At 40.1% G+C, this 22,531-nt stretch overlaps 1 protein-coding gene across 5 annotated transcripts in view; it reads right to left on the bottom strand.

The window, feature by feature from the left end:
• The window catches only part of FMR1NB (FMR1 neighbor), a 307,469-nt gene that overhangs the window by 239,696 nt on the left and 45,242 nt on the right, over window positions 1-22,531 (bottom strand). Inside the window, exon 5 of one of the 5 annotated variants that reach the window (XM_085006509.1) lies at window positions 21,809-21,936. The exons of the other annotated variants lie outside the window; for them this stretch is intronic. Coding sequence (XP_084862635.1) covers window positions 21,885-21,936 — 52 coding nt within the window. The 3' untranslated portion in view covers window positions 21,809-21,884. The remainder of the gene's footprint in view (window positions 1-21,808; window positions 21,937-22,531) is intronic. 5 annotated transcript variants of the gene reach the window in all.

Here is a 22,531-nt window from a genome sequence, read left to right as displayed (position 1 = left end):
CAAGGTCCATCCCCATAACACAATCAGGTAAATGAGGGACAGCCACATCACATAAAGCCAGTTCAAACATTCCGACTCTCCTACAAACATTTACTTTAATTCCATCAACCATTATGTTCCTAACTGTAGTCTCTGTTAGGACCTCCTCAGCAGGTTTGGGTTTTACAATACCGGGCGCGGGAAGTGCTCCCCAGCCAGACATAATATCCATTCCTGTAGAATACGCAGGTAAAGTTGACACAACTTCTGTACATAATGCCTGCTTAAGTATTCCAACTTTCATAATCCTACCAAGCTTACACTTTCACATTCTTTCAATCTAACTGTAGCCCGTCAGGGTTTCGTCAATGGTTTTTGCTACCACAACTCTTGGGGCTCCCGCTGTAAAGGATTCTTGGAAACTTGTCTTCTTCACCCCTGACCGTTATTTTACCCATCCTTGTGCAAAAGGCTTTGCATCCTCAGTGAGGGTGTTAAGGCCAAAAGCACAGGCTTTTGAGAAAAGAAAGCTTGCTTGCAAGACTGAGTGGTAAGGAGAGAGGAGGCAAGATGCAAATCTGTCTCCCTGATCTAGAGTTCAGAGTTAGGGAGGATGAGTTGGTATGCAGAAGTGCTGGCAGGGGCAGGTTTTGATGGGAGGGCTTTGGAACTTGGCCATTAATGGTAGGGCCTGGTAAAGAGGGCTTCAGCACTGGATCTTCCTGGATGGTGGACCCTCCACTTCTGAAAGGGCTTGAAAGGGTTCTGATGTTCAGGTTCTGGTCTGGTCCTGGTCCTTTGGTTCTGTGGGGTGGGGGATGGGGGTAGGGTGTCCTTTAGTTCTGGATGCGATTTGAGGTCAAAATTTTCTCCCCTCCGCAAGCTTCAGCTGCATAACTCATGGTTCTATTCTGTTGGCTCTGAAAAGCGACTCAGTATCGTGTTAGACAAAGGATAGGACCAGTTTGGGCTGGTTCTGCAGCTACAAGGTGTAAAGCCAAAATACCCAGGCACTTTTGTCAATTTTCAGCTTGATTAGTTGGCCAAACTGCTGCTCCAAGCAATTGCTGGTCAAGTTTCTCCTTATAATCTTTGCCTTCAAGCTTTTAGAATTTCTCCAAACAAGGGTAAATAATGTGAACTTGTTAGGGGTCCTTTAATGCTGGGTGACCGGCAGTGGTTCCCTTTGCCCAACCTTTGTTTTAGCCCCATCAATGTTCATTTTATTCATCCCATTTCTTAATAACCATCTAAAAATCTGCACCCTACTGGGGCAAGTCCTGTGATGGATTCTTCCCTTTCTGATTCCTCTTGTTCTGCCCCTTTCATTATTTTCTTTATTCACCTTAGTTCTTAACAATCTTTTTTTTTTTTTTTTTTGGCTTTTTGCCATTTTCTTGGGCCACTCCTGTGACATATGGAGGTTCCCAGGCTAGGGGTCGAATTGGAGCTGTAGCTGCCAGCCTACACCAGAGCCACAGCAACACAGGATCCGAGCCGCGTCTGCGACCTACACCACAGCTCACGGCAATGCCGGATCCTTAACCCACTGAGCACGGTCAGGGATCGAACCCGCAACCTCATGTTTCCTAGTCGGATTTGTTAGCCACTGAGCCATGACAGGAACTCCAGTTCTTAACAATCTTTTAAAATTTTTCTACATGGTTGGAAAGAGTCCCTTGACTCTTCCCCGGCCTCTTCCCATTCTCTTAATTAACCAAATGTTTTTATTAGCATCTGCAAGACCCAAGAGAGGAAGCTGAGATGGCAAATTTGATAAATCCTCCATAACTGTTTTTTGATTTTGCAGCAATAAGGTTATATGGGATGCCTATGTGAAAGAGGCCTGGATAAACATGGCATTTACCATGAGCCGGGTAAAGGGCATATTCAATGGGTTAACATCCTGGTCATCAAAAAACCAGTCCTACATGGCTTATACAGGAAGCGTTATCAGCTGCTTCATTTGGGGAATTCCACTTGGCATTCATAGGAGGTGACAGACAATCTCCCTTCTCAGTGGCTTTTATCTAGTCCACCAGGCTGGCTGTTCCCCCAGGAATAACCTGCTTTGTGTCTGGATCATGTACAGTGTCAAAACCCAAACTCTGCATACTAAACAAAACAAAGCAGAAAGATGAGTTTACTACAAGGCTTTTGCCCTGCAAGCCAGGAAACTCAAGGCTGCAGGAGCCATGAGTTCTGAGTTGCTCACAGACTAAGGGATTTGTATGCGGTAAATGCTTAAGTTTTTTGGCATTTTCAGCTGACTGGTTGCCTAGTGGTCTTCTTCCCTGTTTGGATAAGGAGAGATGAGTTAGGAGAACAGAGAAGTCCAGACATGGCATGAACAGAATTGGCTTTTGGGGGTAGGCTGGTGTCCTCTGCTGATTTCTGAGAAGAGCTGTAAATTTCTGCAAGGTTACATTAAGTTTCCTTTATGTGCCTGCATTGACCATCTCCATTTTGTCCTTGACGTAAGTGACTCCATTTTAGTTTCTACAATAGCCAACTGTAACTGTTCCATAGTGATCTGTGAGTCCTGTATTGACCCAAATTTGCTCTTCCACCCTGTAGCATTCAAAACCAAATACACAGCTCCTAAATTATTTACTCTCATGATCCATTTTAGTAAAGGTTCCTTAGGAAGCTGATGATACCAATCTACAAAATGAAACAACTCCTTCACACTATAACCCCTCGTTTCAACAGTTTCTTGGTTTTCCTCTCCCCCTACATTGACTTCTGTCTCTGGGACCAGAGGTCACAGAGGTACTTTCTGCTTCCCTTACATAATTCTTCCCTTTCTAAGCAACCCTAGTGGGGTTGCTAAGCTAGTGGCCCAAGCTCAGACTTGACCCAAATGTAAGCTTTGTTTAGCATCAAGGCCTGACCCAGCACTTTTCTTTTACTTTTGGTTTAGCTATTACAGAGAACAATAATCAAGTGATTGAATATTTTGCCTTTGTCTTATTAGTACGTATTTCCTTATGCAACCTGTGAACCAAACTTCACTAGAGTTGGATCTACTTCTATATTCCATTGGTAACATTTACCCTTAGCAACTAATCGCAGCACAGCTGCTGCTGCATTACCATTGGTGACCATGTAGCCACCAAAGAATCAAAGGTTCCTCATCCCCCACCCTTTCATCCTTTTTCTTCCTAAACCACAGGTTTACATGAGCTGGATCCTTTTTATAGCAAACCTCATTTCTGATACCAACTAAAAGTGTCCAGATGCCGCTTCCAAATTGTGGGGAGGAAGTTTTGCCCACCACCACCAAGCAATTCTCCAGACACTGAGTATCCTACAATGCAACTTAATTTTGATGCCATCTACCCAGGCATAGGATCAGATTCCACAGGTTAAGTGCTCAGGCTTACAAGACAGCCACCCCACCACTTCAGATGCCAGTTTCAAGCCCAAGTTATCACCTGTGTTTCTCACTGACCAGCTACAGACTAGAGGTTCTAATGACTTCCTCACCCCAGGTTCAATTAATTTGCTAGAACAGCTCACATAACTCAGAGAAACATTTTTACTAGACCAACAGTTGACAGTCTAAGGATGTAACTCAGGAATAGCCAGGTGAAAGGGATGCGTAGGGTAGAGCACAGCAAAGGGGAGCACGGGTCTTCCAGCACCTCCACATGTTCACCAACCCAGAAGTTCGCTGAACCTTGTCCTTTCGGATTTTTAGAGTCTTCACTACCTAAGCATGATGGACTAAATTACTGGCCTTGGCAACTGAACTCAATCTACAGCCCCTCTCCCCAGAGGTTGGGAAAGAGGTACTGAAAGTTCCAACCTTCTAATCAGGTGGTTAATTCTCCTGGCAACCAGCAGCCTACCCATAGGTTACCTAAGGACTTTCCCAAGGTCACCTCATTAACATAACAAAAGACACTTTTATGGCTCTTATCACAGGAAATTCCAAAGGTTTTAGGAATTGAGAGCCAGGAACCATGGAAAAAGAAGACTAAATATATATGAGAAATATATTTTGATCATCTAAATGACCAAATACATATAATATAAATCACAAATCTAAACCACAACATCATGTCAACCAAATAAGAGATCATTCCTGGTACCCAGAACCCCCTATGTATCACTTTCAGATCACCATTGCCCCTTGAAGGAGGTCACTATGCTAAGTTGTACAGTAACTATTTCCTTGCTTTTCTGTATGCTTTAACCACTTATGTATGCAGTTTCAAACCTTTCAGTAGTTTTCTATGGTTTTGAATTTTCTATAAATGGAACCACTATATGTTCCTTTTGGTCTTGTTTTTTTTTCACTCAGCATAATAGTTGTAAGATTTATCTATGTTGTGCTTTGCTATAGTTAATCTGTTTTTTATTGTTCTATAATATCCCACAATTTACTTATACAGTCTACTTATTGCCATTTGGTTTGTTTCCCATTTTTCATAATTTGGAATAATGTTACCAGGACTATGAGCATGTATTGATTTAGGGGATATACATAGGAGCAGACTTTCTGAGTCATAGTTGTACTTCATTTTCCACTTCATTAGAAAATGTCAAGTTATTTTTCAAAGTATTCATGTCAGTTTTTATTCTCACTAAAAGTGATATTTCATCTCGTTTGGTTTGAATTCAGGATTTCTCACAGCCTACCACATGAGCCCAGACTTGTAAGCATTTTCTTCTATTTCTAGTTTGCTGAGAATTTTTATCATAAAAGAATGTTGTTTTATTATGATTTGACTGCATCTATTGAGATGATATGATTTTTCTCCTTTAATTTGCTGATACAGTGAATTACACTGCTTGGCTTTCTCATGGTAAAGTAATCTGGTATTCTTGGGATACATTCATACATTCTACTTTGTCATGATGATTTATCCTATTTATATATTGCTGAATTCTATTTGCTAATATTTGGTTGGGTTTTAGGTTTTTGGTTTTTTTTTTAGGCCCACACCCGCAGCATAGACATGGAATTTCCCAGGCTAGGGGTCAAATTGGAGCTGCAACAGCACCAGCATCAGCCAGAGCCACAGCCACAGCAAGGCCACATCCAAGCTGCATCTGCGACCTACATCACAGCTCACGGCAATGCAGGATCCTTAACCCACTGAGGCCAGGGATCAAACCCGCTTCCCCAAGAATACTAGTCGGATTCATTTCTGCTGAGCTCATTGGTTAGGTTTTTTACATCTTTTACGATGAATGAGATCACCCTCCATTTTTTCTTTCTTTTAATGTTTTTGTCCATGAGAATTAAGCTGGCCTCATCAAACAGTCAGGGAATGTTCACTCATTTTCTGTTCTCTGAAAGGTCTTATGCAAAACTGGAATTTTTTTCTTGCTTGAATATTTGGTAGGATTTGCCAGTGAAGCCATCTGGGCCCAAAGTTTTCTTTGTGGGAAGGCTCCTGCTTAGTGATTCAATTCTTTGGTTTCTAATTCTTGTCAAATGAGTTTTGGTATGTTAAAATTTCTAGGAACTCATCCATTTTATCTAAATTTTCTACTTTATCGGCATATAATTCCTCATAATTTCTTATTTTTTGTAATATCTGAGGCATCTTTAGTGACATCTTTTTCAAGCCAATGATATTTATCTTATAGGACACATGAAAAAAGATATATAATTTCTATTTGTGAAAGACTTTTATTCTGATAAGTATATATTTTAAACGCATCTTAATTTTATTTACTTATTTTTTGATACATATCTTTTATTTATTTATTTATTTTTTTATTTTCCCACTGTACAGCAAGGGGGTCAGGTTATCCTTAGATGTATACATTGCAGTTACAGTTTTTTCCCCCAACCTTTCTTCTGTTGCAACATGAGTATCTAGACATAGTTCTCACATATCTTTTAAAATGTTAGATTCTTGTACTAATTCTAAGGGTTAATGTTTTTGGAGGTACTGGAATTCAGTGATTCTTCCCAAATAAGATATCAAATGGAAAACTTTAAGTAAATTATCACTAGTTTCATAAGATTTCTTGAAAAAAGTGTTTTTGAATTCATATTTTTCCAATCTTTTTTTTTCATGAAACTTTCCCAGTCTTCTTTCCAACCTTTCATTCCCCTCTACAAACCCTTCAGTCTCTGGTCACCAGCCCCTAAACACATCACACTCTTTTTCACCTCTGGCTTTGCTTCTGCCACTCCCTCTACCTGCAAGGCTTTTCCTCACCTATCTCCATCTGTCAAAGTCTTAACCACCGTCATGTAGGCAACTACTCCTGAGATGAGAGAATTTCACTCTCCTTTCTACACTCCCTTCATCTTCTCTCAAAGGATCAGCTGGTGCAGCATTCTCTATGACATGACCTCAGGGAGGCAGAGCTACACAGGAAGGCAGAACGGGAGGGTCAAAATGAACAGGCGTAACATGGAGATTTGGGAGATGTTCCCAGTCTGTAACAGAACTACAGAAGACCTCTATCTTCCCAAGTTTTTGTTCCTGTGTGTTCTGCTGTAGGTATCTCAAGGCAGTCTCCCTTTGGGAAAGCACTGTCTCCCCATGACACTGACTTAAGGATTGGAAGGCACCAGTTATGTGCTTTCATGCTACCTGAACATCTTGCTGTTTCAGAAAGTTTTGATGCACAAGCAATATCAACATCTGTTTCAAGGATCTCTGCTGGAATTGCAGCTTCACACAGCCAAATTGCCTATGCTTCCATCAAGGAAATGGCTATTTATTTTATGCAGCCATCTGGGCTCTAACTAGGATGTTTTGTCATTTGTGGTCTTGTTTTCTGGCTTTTTCTTTTAAGGATAAAAATTTGATGACTTCATAAGTCATTTCATATATATATACATGTATATATATGAAATAAAACTTATAAGTAAATGTTGCCCAAGTTCTTAATGTCACTGTGGTAATAAGTATTTTGTTCTAGCATCCTCTCTTTCCTTCCCCTCCCCCAACTGCTGTTATTTGTATCTACAACATTTAGGCTTTGGTGAAAAACAAGTTAATAAACTCCACAGGGCCCATATGCAGTTGCCTGAAGACTTTTCATGGGATTCGCTTCCTTTGAAAAGAGGCAGGCTGTTTGGAGACTCAATATGCTACCAAATGGGATTCTCCCCTACCTTCCTACCTCCCAACAGTCTATCAAGGAAACGGTTTATCTTATCACTTTTACAAGTACTCTTTATCATCTCAAACATTAGAAACCTTTCTTCATCTTTTATGGTGGCTTCTCAAGAGGAATTTCATAAATGACTTGTGGTAGAGAGTGTAATTTCAGTGACTACCAGGGTAGGGGATATCGGGGGTGAGGAGAGAGTGGTCTGAAAACAATCAATTTGTCTTTTAAAATGCTACTTCCTCCCTTTTATTGAACTCAATTTACTCAGAATCACGACTTTTATAAAGTCTTTCAAGTATTCTTATTTGAAAAAAAAATGCATGATACTTCCATTGACAACACATTATTTCTCATGCTCCTGGCAATCTCGCTTACCTGGAATGGAGCCATAAAATAGGAAGAACTTTGAGAGGCCTGTAAGCAGCCCAAATAAATGTTGCAGAGTTCACACCCCAAAGCTTATAGACTTTATTCATAGAAGACTACTTCACCCACACTCTATTTACTCTTACATTACACACAATTATATCTGGTTTTCCAGCCCATTGCAGATTAGGATCAGCCAATTAGAATTGAGAGAGGAGCTGCCAAGGGAGAGATAGAAATGTTATCAATAGAAGACACAAAACTAAAAATTCACAGCAGTTCTAGGGCATTTAGAATTGGGCACAAAGCTCTTTACACCTCCATGCCCATGAGAGCACACTGTGTTACAACTCAGTGCAATCATCGATGTTCAGAACGATAACTTGGAGTCATCCAGAGAATGCATTATGCTCAGGATTCTCTCTGTAGGAGAGCAGAGAGTGTGAAATATATTTTAGGAAGATTGCCATCCAAAATGATTAACATTTTAAAAGGTAAATTTCAGCAATATAGAATGGATTATTGAAATCACCTCCTACCCAGTATTCTGCCTCCCAGCCCCCAATCACCCACTTCCATCAAGTTATTCTTTAGGTTATTACAAGATTCATTTTCCTAAAGCAGTAACTCTAAGCAAATTACTTCCACATTCAAGAATCTCCAATGGTTCCTCTCTACCAATAAAATCAATAAAATGAAATCCTCAACCTATCATTTGAACACCTTCTGCAATGCAGGCACCATCTTCTTCTCTAGCTTTATCTACCACCATTCCTTCCAAATACACTGTTGTCCACCTCGGTAACTCTCAAAGTGTGGTCTTGGGACCAGGAGCACCAGGGAATGTGTTTGAAATGCACAGTATTGGACCCAACCACGGAACTACTGAATCAAAAATTCTAGTGGTGGAATCCAGCAATCTGGGTTTTACGAAGTCTTGCAGGTGATCTTAATGCACCTCAAATTGGAGAACCACCGATCCAGCCAATCTGACCTGCCCATCACATAATTATACTTTACCTCTCCTGCCTCTGTGGTTTCCTCATGATGTTTCCTTTGTCTGGAATTCCCCTTGCCTTTTCCCCCTTATAACATCCTACATATTCTTGAAAAATATCTCTAATGATATATCCTTTAGGGATTATTTTATATTCCATCCAATCAGATGCATATTCTTTCTTCTACAAACCCTCACAAAAATGAATCGCAATCCATTCAATTCACTTATTCATTTTCCCATTCAACTAATAGGCACTGAAGTTGGCTATGTGCCAGGCACAAGGCCCTGGTGATATGGGTGAACAAATAAACAGAAAATTACACCATGGTACTCCACGCAGGTAATGGTGAGAACATAAAAAGGGGACATCTCTCCCAGACATGGAGGTTTAATAACACTTTTTACAAAAAAAAAAAAAGTCATCTGAGTTGCATATGAGAAAGATGAGTAGAGATAATCAGCAAGGGGAATTTTTAAAAAAGAATAAGCAGCAGGTAATCAAGACCTGTTTTAAGTGAAAATTCATACATGATATAAACACATAGAGTCAAGTTGAGTACCGTAAGCAAATATTCTTAGCAGAACATCAAGGTCTCTTCGGGAAGCCTTTTCTTCCATCCAACAGCTATTTTTAATACAAAGACACTAGCCAATTCGATTATCTCCAAAGTGTGCCAGTCATATTGCTGGCATCTTAGAGAGCCTCCTTTTCTGAAATCTCTAAAGATTAATTCACATGTAGTCTCTTTCTAAATTCTGCAACCAGCATTCCTGCCTCAGGCCAGCATAAACTATTGCTAGATGCATGTATTCTTATTGCTGCTTTGACCACTTAGGACCCCAACTAAGTCCTTATCAACATCTCTATCAAATGTCAAATCTCTTATTAAAAGTGTCAAGGCTACCACAGAAATTTACCTCTGTTCTAATGTTACACCAGACCACTGACCTTCATCTACAGAGTCCCATAAACTTAAAAGGATCTCCTCTTGTCAAATAGGCAAACAATAGTCTTGGGTTACTCCAGGGTCACATGACCCCCAGAGAGTCAAGGGTCTGAGACCTTTGAAAGCTGGTGTTTGAAGTGACTCCTGAGAGGAAGAAAGCTATTTCCCAGTTCACCAGAGACTACTCCCTTCAGTGTCTCTGAAAGTCATGACGATGGGATCTCAAACTGCCCAATCTGCCCAGAGATTCTGAGTTCATCTCCACTGAGGTGGCTGTAGACTAGGTCCAACTGACACGATAAGGAGTCTGACATCAGATCTAAATGCTAGCCTCTAGCCAAATACCTTTGTGTCAAAGAGCTACAGATGGAAAATTACTGTGCTGTAAAAGCAAGGAGACTACATGGTGCTGAGAAAAACACTCTAAACTTGAAACTGAGTTCCTCTGCCTGGTTTATGATTAACCTCTCTACCCAAAACATTATTCCTTTTCTTGTCCTAAACTTGTTCCCTTCAAGATTGAGGAGTAACGGGGGGAGGGGGGAAACCATGTACAAGCCCTTGTGTCCCTGTCCTTTGAAATATAAAACTTTTGCTTTAGTCTCCCAGCATCACCCCTGCCCCCAAAAGGGTGGCACAAGACTTAATGATTAGGAAATATGAAAATGTAGGAATGAAGAATGCTTGTTGGACTGGAAAATTGGTAACAATTTAGACTATAAACCAGCCAGATAGCAGACTCACCAAACACCCAGTTCCCAGGAAGATATAGAAAAGGGCTGGGTACACATTCCTAAATTGTTTTTTTTATACAGGAAGCAGACATCTAACAGATGAAAACCCCTGACTGCAAGCATGTAGACTCCAAACCAGTTGAAACCAGAACACTGGTTAATGGTTGAAAGTTCACCTTGACGCCAACCAATCCAAGGATTGTACAGAAGCTGATCATGCACCTCTGCAGGTCCCTCCCTCACACTGTATTTAAACTATTGCATTTGGAGTGGATAAGCAATGAGACCCTGCTGTACGGCACAGGGAGCTATATCTAGTCACTTGTGACAGAACATAATGGAGGATAATATGAGAAAAAAGAATACACACACACACACACACACACACACAATGTATGACAGGTCACTTTGCTATATAGTAGAAATTGAAAGAGCACTGTAAATCAACTATAATGGAAAAAATAAAAATCATAAGCACAATCTCTTCAGTCTCAATGCCTCCACTGTCACATAGCATTCTCCTCTATGTCCCAATTCCCAAATTTTCCTCTTTTTAAAGGACGCCAGTCATACTGGGTGAAGGGAACAGCTAACTCCAAGATAACTTCACTGTAACTTAAATAACTGCATCTGCAATGAACCTGTTCCCAACTCAGGTCACATTCTGAGGTATCTGAGATTAGGGCATCAACATATCTCCTGGAGGGACACTATTTACCCCCTAACACCATGTAAGATAACATATTCACAGGTACTGGACATCTTTGTGCGGGCAGAATGTTCTACCTACTACCTCCAGATTCTCCAGACAGCTTCACTCACCTACAATGAGGAGACCTCTAGGCCTTGCAAGAGAGGCAAGGGCTAGCTGGCAAGGGCCAGCGTGGTGACATGGAAAGAGTTTGGCCCTTGCCTTCAGCAACGTCTGGATTCGAATTGGCCTCTGCTCCTTATAGCTGTGCAAACTTAGAGCAAACACTTTTACTTCTCTGAGGCTCAGTTACGTCCTCTGAAAACAGGTCTAACAATCACCATCTCCCGAGGGTAGTTGTTATAATTCCACAAGGGATAGCTCTGAAGCAACTGGTGCGTCAAAAGCACATATGAAATGGGAGCTGTTATCATGTGTCCCCACACCCCAATTTTTAAGAAAAAAAGTAAAGCTTTATTTCACATAATTACTGCTATTGCTAGTTCAATTCCATGTTGAAAGAGCAAATTTGTCTGTGTGCCCAGATGGCCCTGCCAAGGCAGAGTAACAGTTAAATTAAGAGGCCACACACCAGGTGGGGGCAGGGGACCACCCCAGGGACCCACTGCCTCCCACCTCAGATCCCCACTTTTCTCTGTCCACCTTCCCTGGACTTGGGACTGACTGCTACAGAGACCTCCGACCCCTGGGGAGCCACTGAAGCCAACGACTAGGGTAATTCTCAACATGCCAAAGTCCCAAGCTTTAAAATTTTAAAAGAAATAAAATCTAAACTGTCAACAACCCGCATCAATCCCCTTCAGGTCATCTCCTGTGTCTCTTAAGGAAGCACAGCCTCACTTGAAGCCAGTTTTTGCGGTGAGCCGCATTTTTTCAGGAAGGAAAGCTGAAAGAAGAGAGAGGTGCCAGGAGCTCAAGATCCTAACTACCTTTGCCACTTTTTTGACCAAAGTATGGAAGACTGCATGGATATGAGTTTCTTATAGACCAACGCACACTGTCAGGGAAGTAAGAAAGATGCTTACTCTACTGCCTGGGAGTTTTGCTTTGGAGTGAAATTATCAGAGAGAAAGACGCAGGAGAGGTGTGAAAGGATAAGAATGGACACACCATGGGCTTTGGTTGTGTATGCTGTGTGTCTTACCAAGGCTCTTCAAAGCAGTTCCCAATACCATTTGAGCACAAGTTACCAATACGGGGTGCCATGCAAAAACTGCCATGGGCCAGGAGAGAGCTAGCAGGCCTCTGACAGACTGCTCCAAATCCCCTGCCCAAAAACGTCTTCCCTGCAATGTGACTTTGTTAACAGACCAACTTCAGCAGGGAGGTTTTATTTATTTGCTAGAACTGCCATCAAAGAAGGTACCACAAAACACACAGCTTAAACAAAGGAAATTTATTGTCTCACAGGTCTGGAGGCTAGAAGTCCAAGAGCAAGGTGTCAGCAGGGTACGTTCTCTTAACTTCTAGAGTTGACGGCAGTCCTCAGGTTCACTCCAACCTCTGCCTCTGTCTTCACATGGCCTTGTCTCTCTGTATGTCTCTGTCTTCACATAGCCACCTTCTTATAAGGACATCAGTCATGGATTCAGGCCCACTCTACACCATGACCTCATCTTAACTAATTACACCTGCAGCAACCACATACTGAGGTACCAATGGTTAGGATTACAACAAAGAAGTATGTGGCCCGTGGGACCCCGGTTGATACTCCTTGTGCTACAATAACAAAACTTCACCTGCCTCCCACATTGCTTCCATCAGAAAAGTGTCCCTCTCTACCCAACCTGCTCCCCAAGCTCTCTCTGAGGAGCCACTGCTGGCCCTTTGACTTCAAGCCTTGTTTACTCCCTTCCTCCGCTCCAGACTTGCCAATTCGAGGCAGGGTCTTCAAATTGATGGTTTCAAAGGCTTCTCCCTCTGCCATGCTGCTTGGCTCCTGCCTGCCTGCCGTGCCAACAGATGAAGTTGTGAGGGCTGCTGGCCTCCCTGCATCTAATCCTGAGCCTCCGCAGCAGCAGGGAAGGTGGCAAATGTTCAATAGCAGTTGTTGGCAAAGAAGCACAGCAGTGGCCAGGCCCAATGATGCCACTGCATGCACAAAAGCCGCTTTAGCAAATTTCTCCTATGTGGTCAGATTTGCAAACAGGACAAAGGCCTCTGCTGTGTATGGGTTCTGGGGACAGGGAAACACAGAACTCCTTTTTAATTCTTTGCTGGTTGATTAGTCTGGATGAGTGGCTGAGATCTCTCTCTTAATTTCACTTGTTTGTAATATTGGTAGATTCATCTGATCTGTGAAATGCAATGCAGGTCAAATTTATGTGGCAGTAAAATATAAAGCAGAAAATTTCCACATGAGTATGGTTTTATCTTAAAGTAAAATGGCTTCTGCATTGATTAGGCTCTGGTCAGCAAACCATAATAAACTACTTGACAGTTTGCTAGATTACATTAATTAGTTAATGACTGGGTAATACTTGCAAACTATGAAGTGCTGATTAATAGTAAACAATCTTACGATCACGCACAAATGTGATTTTTGTTGCCTCCTCAGAGAGTCTTTGGGTACCTATTCTTATCTTTTAACATTATTATATTTGTTAATCAAATAACTGTATGTCAGAACTCAGTAATCCATCCCACAAATCCTAGCCAGTAACATCAAATAGTGACATAGCCTTGTACTTAATTAGGAAGGAAAAGGTCTTTTCGAAATTTAGCATTTGGCTCTAGACAAATAGGTCAAAACCTATTGTTTTGACTTGGTTTGTATTTGGGATTGAGGAATTGGTGGAGGTTTCTATTGCCCTTCTATTTTCAGATCGGCTATGCAATTGCAAGCAAGCATTCACCCTTGCTGAAATAGCTAGTGGCCTAAGAAAGGTAGTTAGACAGGGATATTGGCCAGAATTTGTTTCTATTTCCAAGTTGAAATACTCTTCCCCAGAATCCTCTCCTAGTTCCCTTAGCCCAGAGCTCCCCCATGTGATTTGTCACTATAACTGTCAAGAAACTAACAATAAAAAATCTAACTCTTTCAGCTTTAAAAATGCTATGCCTCCATTTTAAACAAATCACCTCATAAAATCTTTGACTGGATCCTCATCTCCCCTAGAGAACATGAAATATGATTGAATAGAGATTTGTTTAGGAAGTCTCTGCACATTTTTTGGTATATTTTGCTTTGGTTTTAACAAGCATGTCCCCTGTTTCTTGGGAGTTCAGGAAGTGTTTTCTGGCACTTCCAAAAGTGACTCTGAGCTGCACTGAAGAGAAGAATTCTATGCTCTTCAAGTTTCACCTGAGTGTGAACTAGTGGCCAACACAGGGGCTGGTTTCCTGAATTCTTTCAATTTACCTTTTTAATTATATGACTTAATATTTTTCATTATCTTTATATCATTACAGAAAGTAACATCAGCCATGTGCTCACCCTTCAGACTTAACAGAAGTTAACATTTTGCCACATATGCTTCTGAACGGTCTTCGTTTTTAAAAAAATAAGATGTTACAGCTCAAGCTCCAAATCCCTCCCATATCTATCCTCCTTTTCCCTCCCCAGAGTAACCACTCTCCAGAAGTTGATGTGTATATTTCCCATGAATGTTCTTATCCTGGTCTCTATACATATGTATTATAAGCAAAACATAATATTATTCTCAGTGATTTTTAATTGGCATGGCTAGAACCAGACTAACCACTTGTAGGTTTCTAACCTAGGAAAACTTACAGACATGGGCATTATTACAGTATATTTATTGCAGTACCAATAAATACTGCAAGAGCAGTATTTTTTTTTTTTTACCAAGAGCAAAAAAAAAAGAAAGTGAATACAACCTAATCATCCATTGGTAGGGACTGGATAAATAAAATTGTACTTTATTCTGACAGTGGAATACTATACCACAGTTAAAATAACTATAGACTAGATCTATACTATATCAACACAAATCTCAAAAACAGAGTTGAGTGAAAAAGCAAACTGCAAAAAGATACAGTGTACAGGATGAAACCATCCAGTTATCCATTTAACTCACTTGTAACTCTAATTTTTCTGATGAATGTTTCTTCACCTTTAAAACAGATGAAAAAATAGTATTTTACAGTTATTTCATTTAAATCACTTTCCAGTTTGCAGAACACTTTCATATATACAGTCTCATTATTAAAGACAAAAGAGAACATAAAAGTGTTAATGTTTAAAAGTGCTTCCTCAGCTTTTGTACTCATGAGAATTTTTAGTAAGACTGGATTAGCTTAAGAAAGCTGTATGGATGGGTTGTATTCTTATCTATAGGACTATCCTGCCCAGTATGTGAAACATTAATTAACATAAACCTCTGACCTTGGTTAAGACTCCTAACCAGCCAACCCCGGAACCAAAGAAAAAGAGTAAAAAGTCAGTCCCAGGAAGGGCTTCTCAAGGCACTGCCTCTTCAGACATCTCAGTCTATAAAATAACCTGAATGTTTCTACAAGACTCCTCAGAGGAAAGCATAACAGAAGTTCCTTGTTCAAACAAAAACTCCTCTAGAATATAAAATGATTCAGCTCTCATCACACAGTAGGCCCTTAAGAAGATAGGCCTAATGCACAGTTCTTCCCAGCTCTTTTTTCTCTTCATGGAGAAGCCAAATAATATGCAGGCAGGAATTATAACTCTATCCTTGCATCCTGCAGGTTATGGTTTTTGCACATGAAAGATGCTCAACAAATGTAGGAGGCAGTATAGAGCACTGGAATTCATGCAATCCAAAGTCACACCAAACAGGCCTGCCTTCAAGTCACAGATCTACCACTTATTCAGTTACAGATTTACCAAGTGACCTTGGGTTCTGCTTACCTGATTATTTGTCAGATTCAGCAAATAAAAATTTAGGATACCCGGTTAAATTGGGGGAATAGACTTCTAAAAAAATCATTCACTGTTTATTTGAAATTAACATTTAACTGGGTGTCCTGTATTTTATCTGGTTATCCTACTTTGAGCAATCCACTTCTCCATGTTTCAGGCAGTTCTGCCTGGAGAAACAGCCCACAGGGAAGCAGCATTCCCTAGTCAGAGTCACACCATGGATGAGACCAGAACTCTGGCATCTCCAGGGGATGGCTCAGGGCTACTTGACACTTAGTGCCCTAAAGTCAGAGATCCTACACAACTCCCTAAGAGAGCCCTTCCCAATGAAGAACAGTCCCTCATAAAGTACTCGTGGGGCCTTATTTGAAGATGGAATTCCCATCATTCAATCTTCCTGGTTTTCTGAGAGAAACTTCTTTTTTAACTAGGAATTTGTTTAGCTAAGACGGTGGACAAATCCACATTATTTCTCTCCCTTGTTATTATTTTTCCATATATATTTCCCTACCTAGACTCCAAGTATTATATGAATACACAGATTGTATATTCACCCTACAACCTAATACTGAAAATAGCAGGCATGAAGGGAAGACGAGGGGATTCTTCTCTTATTTCTGTCCTGAAACAGCTGAATATTCAATAGCCAGAAAAATAACCAGAGAGCCTTTTGGTGTGCCTGCATCCTTGGGTAGGTATTTCAGCTTACTAAAAATGCTCTCTTGCCCTCCTAAACACACTATTACCCTCAATATTGCAGTTCCTGAGTCTGGTCCTACACTGGGCCAAAACAGCAGGACTGAAGGGATAATAAGAGTAAAACAGAAAAGAGGTCTCAGTTCCACAAGTAATTTTCTGAGGTTCTCTTCAATGTCATGTAAAGTAGTGGAAGCTTTAGCATCAGAGAAATGGTTCAAATTTGGGCTCTGCCACTTACTAGCTCGGTCACCTTGGAAAGTTAATTTAGCCTTTTTGTGCCTGTTTCCTCATCTGTAGAATGGTGGTAGTAACATGTACCTCAAAGTGTTACCATAAGAATTAAAGAAATAAAAATTATGTAAAGCACTTAGCACAATGTTAGGCAGAGAACAAGTGCTCAAAAAATACCTATTGGGAGTTCCCGTCGTGGCTCAGTGATTAACAAATCCAACTAGGAACCATGAGGTTTCGGGTTTAATCCCTGGCCTTGCTCAGAGGGCTAAGGATCCAGCGTTGCCATGAGCTGTGGTGTAGGTCACAGATGCGGCTCGCATCCTGCACTGCTGTGGCTCTGGTGTAGGCTGGCAGCTACAGCTCCAATTACACGCCTAGCCTGGGACCCTCCATAAGCTGCGGGTGCGGCCCTAGAAAAAGGAAAAAAAAAAAACAAAAACAAAAAACCTATTGTTACTGTGATGCTTTCAGAGAAACACTGCCTCTGACTCCAAACCAACACAATCACAGGCAGGTTGAAGTTAGCCTCGAATAACCCGAGTCTGACTGGGAGAATGGCCAGCCTGTCTCCCAGCTCAGGAAAGTTTTTTTTAAGAAATGTGTGAGCACATACATGTGTTCATGCGCACACACACACACTCACACATGCACCAAGCAAAATGATGGGATAGCAGTTCACATATAACTCAGAATTAGCCACATACATACTTAAAGAAATGATTTTTCATAAGCAGCTTATTATTTGGGGAAAAATGTGATTCACAAATTCTCATTTGAAAGCTTTTGGCTCAGATGCCAGCACCAATAACAAATGCCATTTTGGGGACAGAACCAGCTATAGAATGTCTTCCATAAAGGGGAAAAAAATAATTTCCATTTTAGCCTGTGTCTGGAAAGACTATCTCACTCAGCTTTAAAAGTGGGCAGCAATATCTCCAAGTTTTGTGAATCTCAGGGCCAGCTGAAACTATCTGCTTAGCATTTCTGATTCATGATTATACTTGACAGCATCCTTTGATACATAGTATCCACTCCTTCCCTCTTCCATGTACCTGCCTACATACCACAGGGATGGCAAAACTAAAAACTCTACCTCCCTGGTTCTCTTGCAGCTAGGATTCTATCTGGCCAATGAGATGCTCTTGCACAAGATTTGGAAAGCAGGAGTGAGGCAAAGGCCATCTCCCTGTTGCTACTGTCACTGTTGGTCAAGTGTCACTGGTCGGCCCTGAACTCTGTGTGGCTGAGAAGTAGTAGAAGCAGCAGTGGTGACAGGGTCTAGAGCAGCAGCTTCCCAGCCTCTGAGTCCCAGTTACAGTGGTGTCTCCTGATTGCCAATCTTCTAAACCTTCCAAAGATTTTATAAGCACCAAAATCTAACTGATAAAATTTCCTTGGTGCTTTAACTACCTTCTCATCAAAATATTTTTAACAGTAGTGAGGCATGAGCTCCACCTCCTTGGGGTCTGGGAAATAGCCCCAAATGAGCCCTTGCCTGCATTAAATGTCTAAGGCTCATATTTCATATCAGAAATGAATGCAAAATTTGAATTCTGCTTCATAATTCTTCTCTTTTAATGGGGAAAATGTTATTTATCTGCAAATAAAACATATGCTTAAAGGAAAACATGCTATGCTCATTGTGTATCATAGATAAGTGGTTCCCAAACCAGGATTTGCACCAGAATGTGCACAAAGCACCAATAACTACAGATTCTCAAGCCCAATGCCAGAATGAGAATCTCTAAAGATGCATAGTGGATCATGGAATCCAAATTTCTAAAAGCCTCCCCCCAGTTCATTCTGATATGCAGCTAGATTTGAAAATAATTTGTTTGGGTCATCAAGCAAATAGGTATCTGGACTATATTCCCTCAGTTTCCCCAAAAAGATTTTTTTCATTGATTTACTTATTTCTTGGCCACGCCCATGGCACATGGACATTCTTGGGCCAGGGATCGAACCCACCCCATAGCTGTAACCAGAGCCGCAGCAGGGACAACACCTGATCTTTAAACTGCTGAACCATGAGGGGATTTTAGTTATTGACTTATTATTTGATAGTTTGGCTGCATTTTTAAAAGGGTATGCGAAGAAAGTATTCAGTCAAAGGTTTGTGTCACTGGTAAACATATACTAAAAAAAAACCACTGTCCAGTACGTCACTCACTGTTGCAATATAAATAAGATGCCACACAATACATTTGTTTTAATACTCTTTCTGGAGTATAGATACAAACAAGAGAGCCAACTTATTTGCCTTTTTTGCTTGGGAACCAGAAAGCTCAGAGCTAAACTCTGTGCTTTGTTTAATAGAGAAGTCATTCTATGTTCCTAGTAGTTGTCTCATTTCTTCTAAATAGTTATCTCATTTCTTCTAAACAATCTGTCTTTTTTAAGTTTATACAATTATTTTTCTTGTTCCAATTCAGGTCTTTTAATATTATAAACAAATTCAAATGTAGACAGGGTATAATTTATAAGTTAATTCATTGGTTTTCTTTGGCTTTGGTCTGTTCGAGATGAATGATAGAATTGATTGTACTGAGCAACAACAATTATATTCAGCATATGAAGGTCTCAGAGGACTGTGCCAACATACACTCCCTTTAAATAATTATTTATTCAGATTACATTCTCATTAAAAAATCCAAACAACAGAAAAGTATATAAAGTAGAAAATATAAGTCCCTTGCACTGCAATACTACTCTCTCCTTCACAACATAAGTAAACCACTTTAAGCAAACTAGTGAATGATCTCCTAGACCTTACTTTCCGAACATATAAAAGCAAATATATATTTCAAACTAGAATCATATTTTACATATTCTTCTGCACCTTGCTCTGTTTCTCTTCAATTCAGTTTGGATACATTTTCATGTCTATATTTATGAATCTATGTCATAATTTTGAACAGCTACATATAGTCCATCACCCGGATGGCATGATTTATTTCACCGGTTCTTTACCTAACATAAGCTCTTCTAGCCAACAATGTGGCATGACATGGTGTTTCCACTGGGGATACATGAAGGGGGAAGTTAGAAGTTCCTTCCTAAAGACATGACCGTTTTACTATTTAGTCTCTTGTATGCAGTCACAATGCTCACAGTCCCTCAATAAGAAAACCTCAAATACTAATGAAACTGAGAGTGAAAAATGGTAAGAAGTCAGTAAATGATACTTTAAACCAACTACGTACTGCCAATGCATCTTAAACAAGCATTTTATTTTCCCTTAACAGATTCTAATATATGACCCATTATCCATACTACCCATATAGCCAGATCAAGGTGCTTAGCAGGGATTATCTTTTACAATCAAGACATTATGAAAGTTTTTAAGGTAGCTATCTACCAAATTGTTTTCAATTTCACAGAAAAGAAGGCTCACTCTTTGGTTAGTGAATCAAAAAGAGGAGATGTTGTGTGGCTTGGCTCTCTCATTGCAAGCTGCTCACATTGCAATGTGTAGAAACCTCGTCCTGATCTAAACCAGGAACTCTTGGAGGAAAACAAGAGGCACAGGTAACACTCATAGGAGACTAGAAGCTTTCTGCAATCACAAGAAGCTTAGTTCATGTTATTCTAAAAAATTAAACTCTTCTGATGTATGTTTATAAAGAGAAAGTTTTATATGGCTAGCATCTCCATTGAGCAATATACCATTTTTCTGTGGAGAGTAATAAAATAAAACAGAGGCAAATGACTGATTCTGTTTTTTAGGGAACTGCTTTATGTGGCCACAAATATTTCACTAAATACTTTTTATCTTGGTGTGTGGGAAGGAGGAGTGGTGTAGTCAAGAGGCACATGTAAGTGTCACATGTACACCTAAGTCATCTGACTTCCATTCATACACATTCATTCATTCCTACATCAATCCATGTAATATACAGTTCACTAAACCCAAACACTTTCAGAGAACTTATTAAAGAAAAATGGCTTAAGCTACTACCAACTCTGATGTTGTTAAGACATCAACCTCCACCATTTTCTTGAGCCCCTCAAACTTCTCAGTTTTGGGGCTAATAACTGACTACTCTGAGACATGGTGAAAGTTGTGTGTATACTCACCAGAAAAAAATGCTCATTTACACAACCTTTTAGATACATTTCAGGAGTTTTGTGGAGCAAATTTAACAAAATGGTATTTATTTCAACAAAAGCAATCCATACAATGATACAGCCAAATGGCATTTTGTCTTAATACTTTTGTATAACTTTTCCTATAAATGCATTCACTGATGAAAAGCAAAAGCAATCCTTTGTTGGATCTCGCATCCTGCTTTTCAAATCAGAAAATAAGGTCACCTTATAAAAGGCCGCAAAGAAGCACATTTCAAGAGTGTCCCTCTACTGCCATCTTGTGGATTTTTGTTGATAAAACAGTAGAAAGCTACAAGAGTTTTTTTCCCTTCTAATTTTTTTTTCTTTCTTTGGAAGTTCCCGGGCTAGGGGTCCAAATCAAATTGGAGCTCCAGCTGCTGGCCTACACCACAGCCACAGCAACAACCCAGGATCCAAGCTGTATCTGCAACCTACACCACAGCTTGTGGCAACACTGGATGCTTAACCCATTGAGCAAAGCCTGGGATTAAAACCTGTGTCCTCGTGGATACTATGTCGGGTTCTTAACCCACTGAGCCACATCAGGGAACTCCCCTTCTAATTTTCAACACACATGCAGCCCTCATCTATGTTAAAATCTTGCTACACCCTCTTTCTCTATATATACACCAAAACACCCATTTTTTTAAAAATCACAGAAAAGTAGACTGTTTTCAAAATGACATTCTACCATGAAATATTTCAGGATGCATTTCCCCCTATTTAACTACAATATCAGCACACCTTAAAAAATTCACCATAAATTCAACATCAAGCACCCACTCCATACTAAAATTTCTTCTATTGTCCCCAAGATGTCCTTTATTGATTCTATTTTTCCAATCTAGGATCCACTCAAGATTCACTCAGAGCACCTGGCTGTTTGTCTCTTTAGTCTCCTGCAATCCAGAACAATCTCCCTGACCCCCCTCTGCTCTTCACGACATCAAATCCTCTGAAGAATACAGGTCAGTTGTCCACCATGCTGTGCATTTTAGGACTGTCTATTTCCTTGTAATAAGAATAAGGTCAAACATTTCCAGCAAGAACATCATATAAATGACATCGTGTACCTACCACTGAGTCATACTGGAAGCACAGTGTCAAACCACTACTGCCATTTCCAAGCTTGACCACTCGGTTACAGTGGTGATCACCAGACTTTTCCATTGTAAGAGCGCATAATTCCCTTTATTAAAAGTAATCTGTGGAGTGATAATTTGAAACTTATTTCCAATAACATTTTATTCAGTCATAGTTGCATCAACTGATCATCCTTACCCAAACCATTTATTACCTTGGGGGTTATAAACCAGCAATTTTCAAATAATATTATTCTACATTTAGTAGCTGGCATTCTTCTATAAAAAATAAAAACAAAACCAGAGTTTTCCTTTTTCTCCTCTCCTTCTCTTTTATATTATCACCATGGATTAACAGACTTTTCTTAACTCAATGTGTTATAAACCATTAGCATCATTATGATTTTTGATGTTCAAATTATTCCAGACTTATCCATTGGGTGTTCCCTCAAGTTAGCTCCTATGTCCTTATGACATGTTCTCTTCATTCTCTGTCCATTTTCTTCTTTCTGATAGAGCAAGATAGCCAGGCTCATCTTATACTTGTACTTTACCTGAAATCAGCAATTTCTTCAAGGAAATCTGATTCATCTTAGTAGGAAATGAGGTACAGAAACAAAAATCTGGGTGCTAGGTGTGCTCACTGATACTGGAGAGTTATTGCTCCTATATCCTTTTGATCAATGTATAGAGATAAGGGGAAACACACAAACATGTT

Source organism: Sus scrofa, chromosome X, assembly GCF_054392235.1.
Source record: "Sus scrofa isolate SSC_HxYL_T2T_F1_AM1 chromosome X, Sscrofa_HxYL_maternal_Yorkshire_Landrace_v2.0, whole genome shotgun sequence".
In the NCBI taxonomy this organism is placed as follows: Eukaryota; Metazoa; Chordata; class Mammalia; order Artiodactyla; family Suidae; genus Sus; species Sus scrofa.
This window is presented reverse-complemented; position numbering and strand designations above follow the sequence as displayed.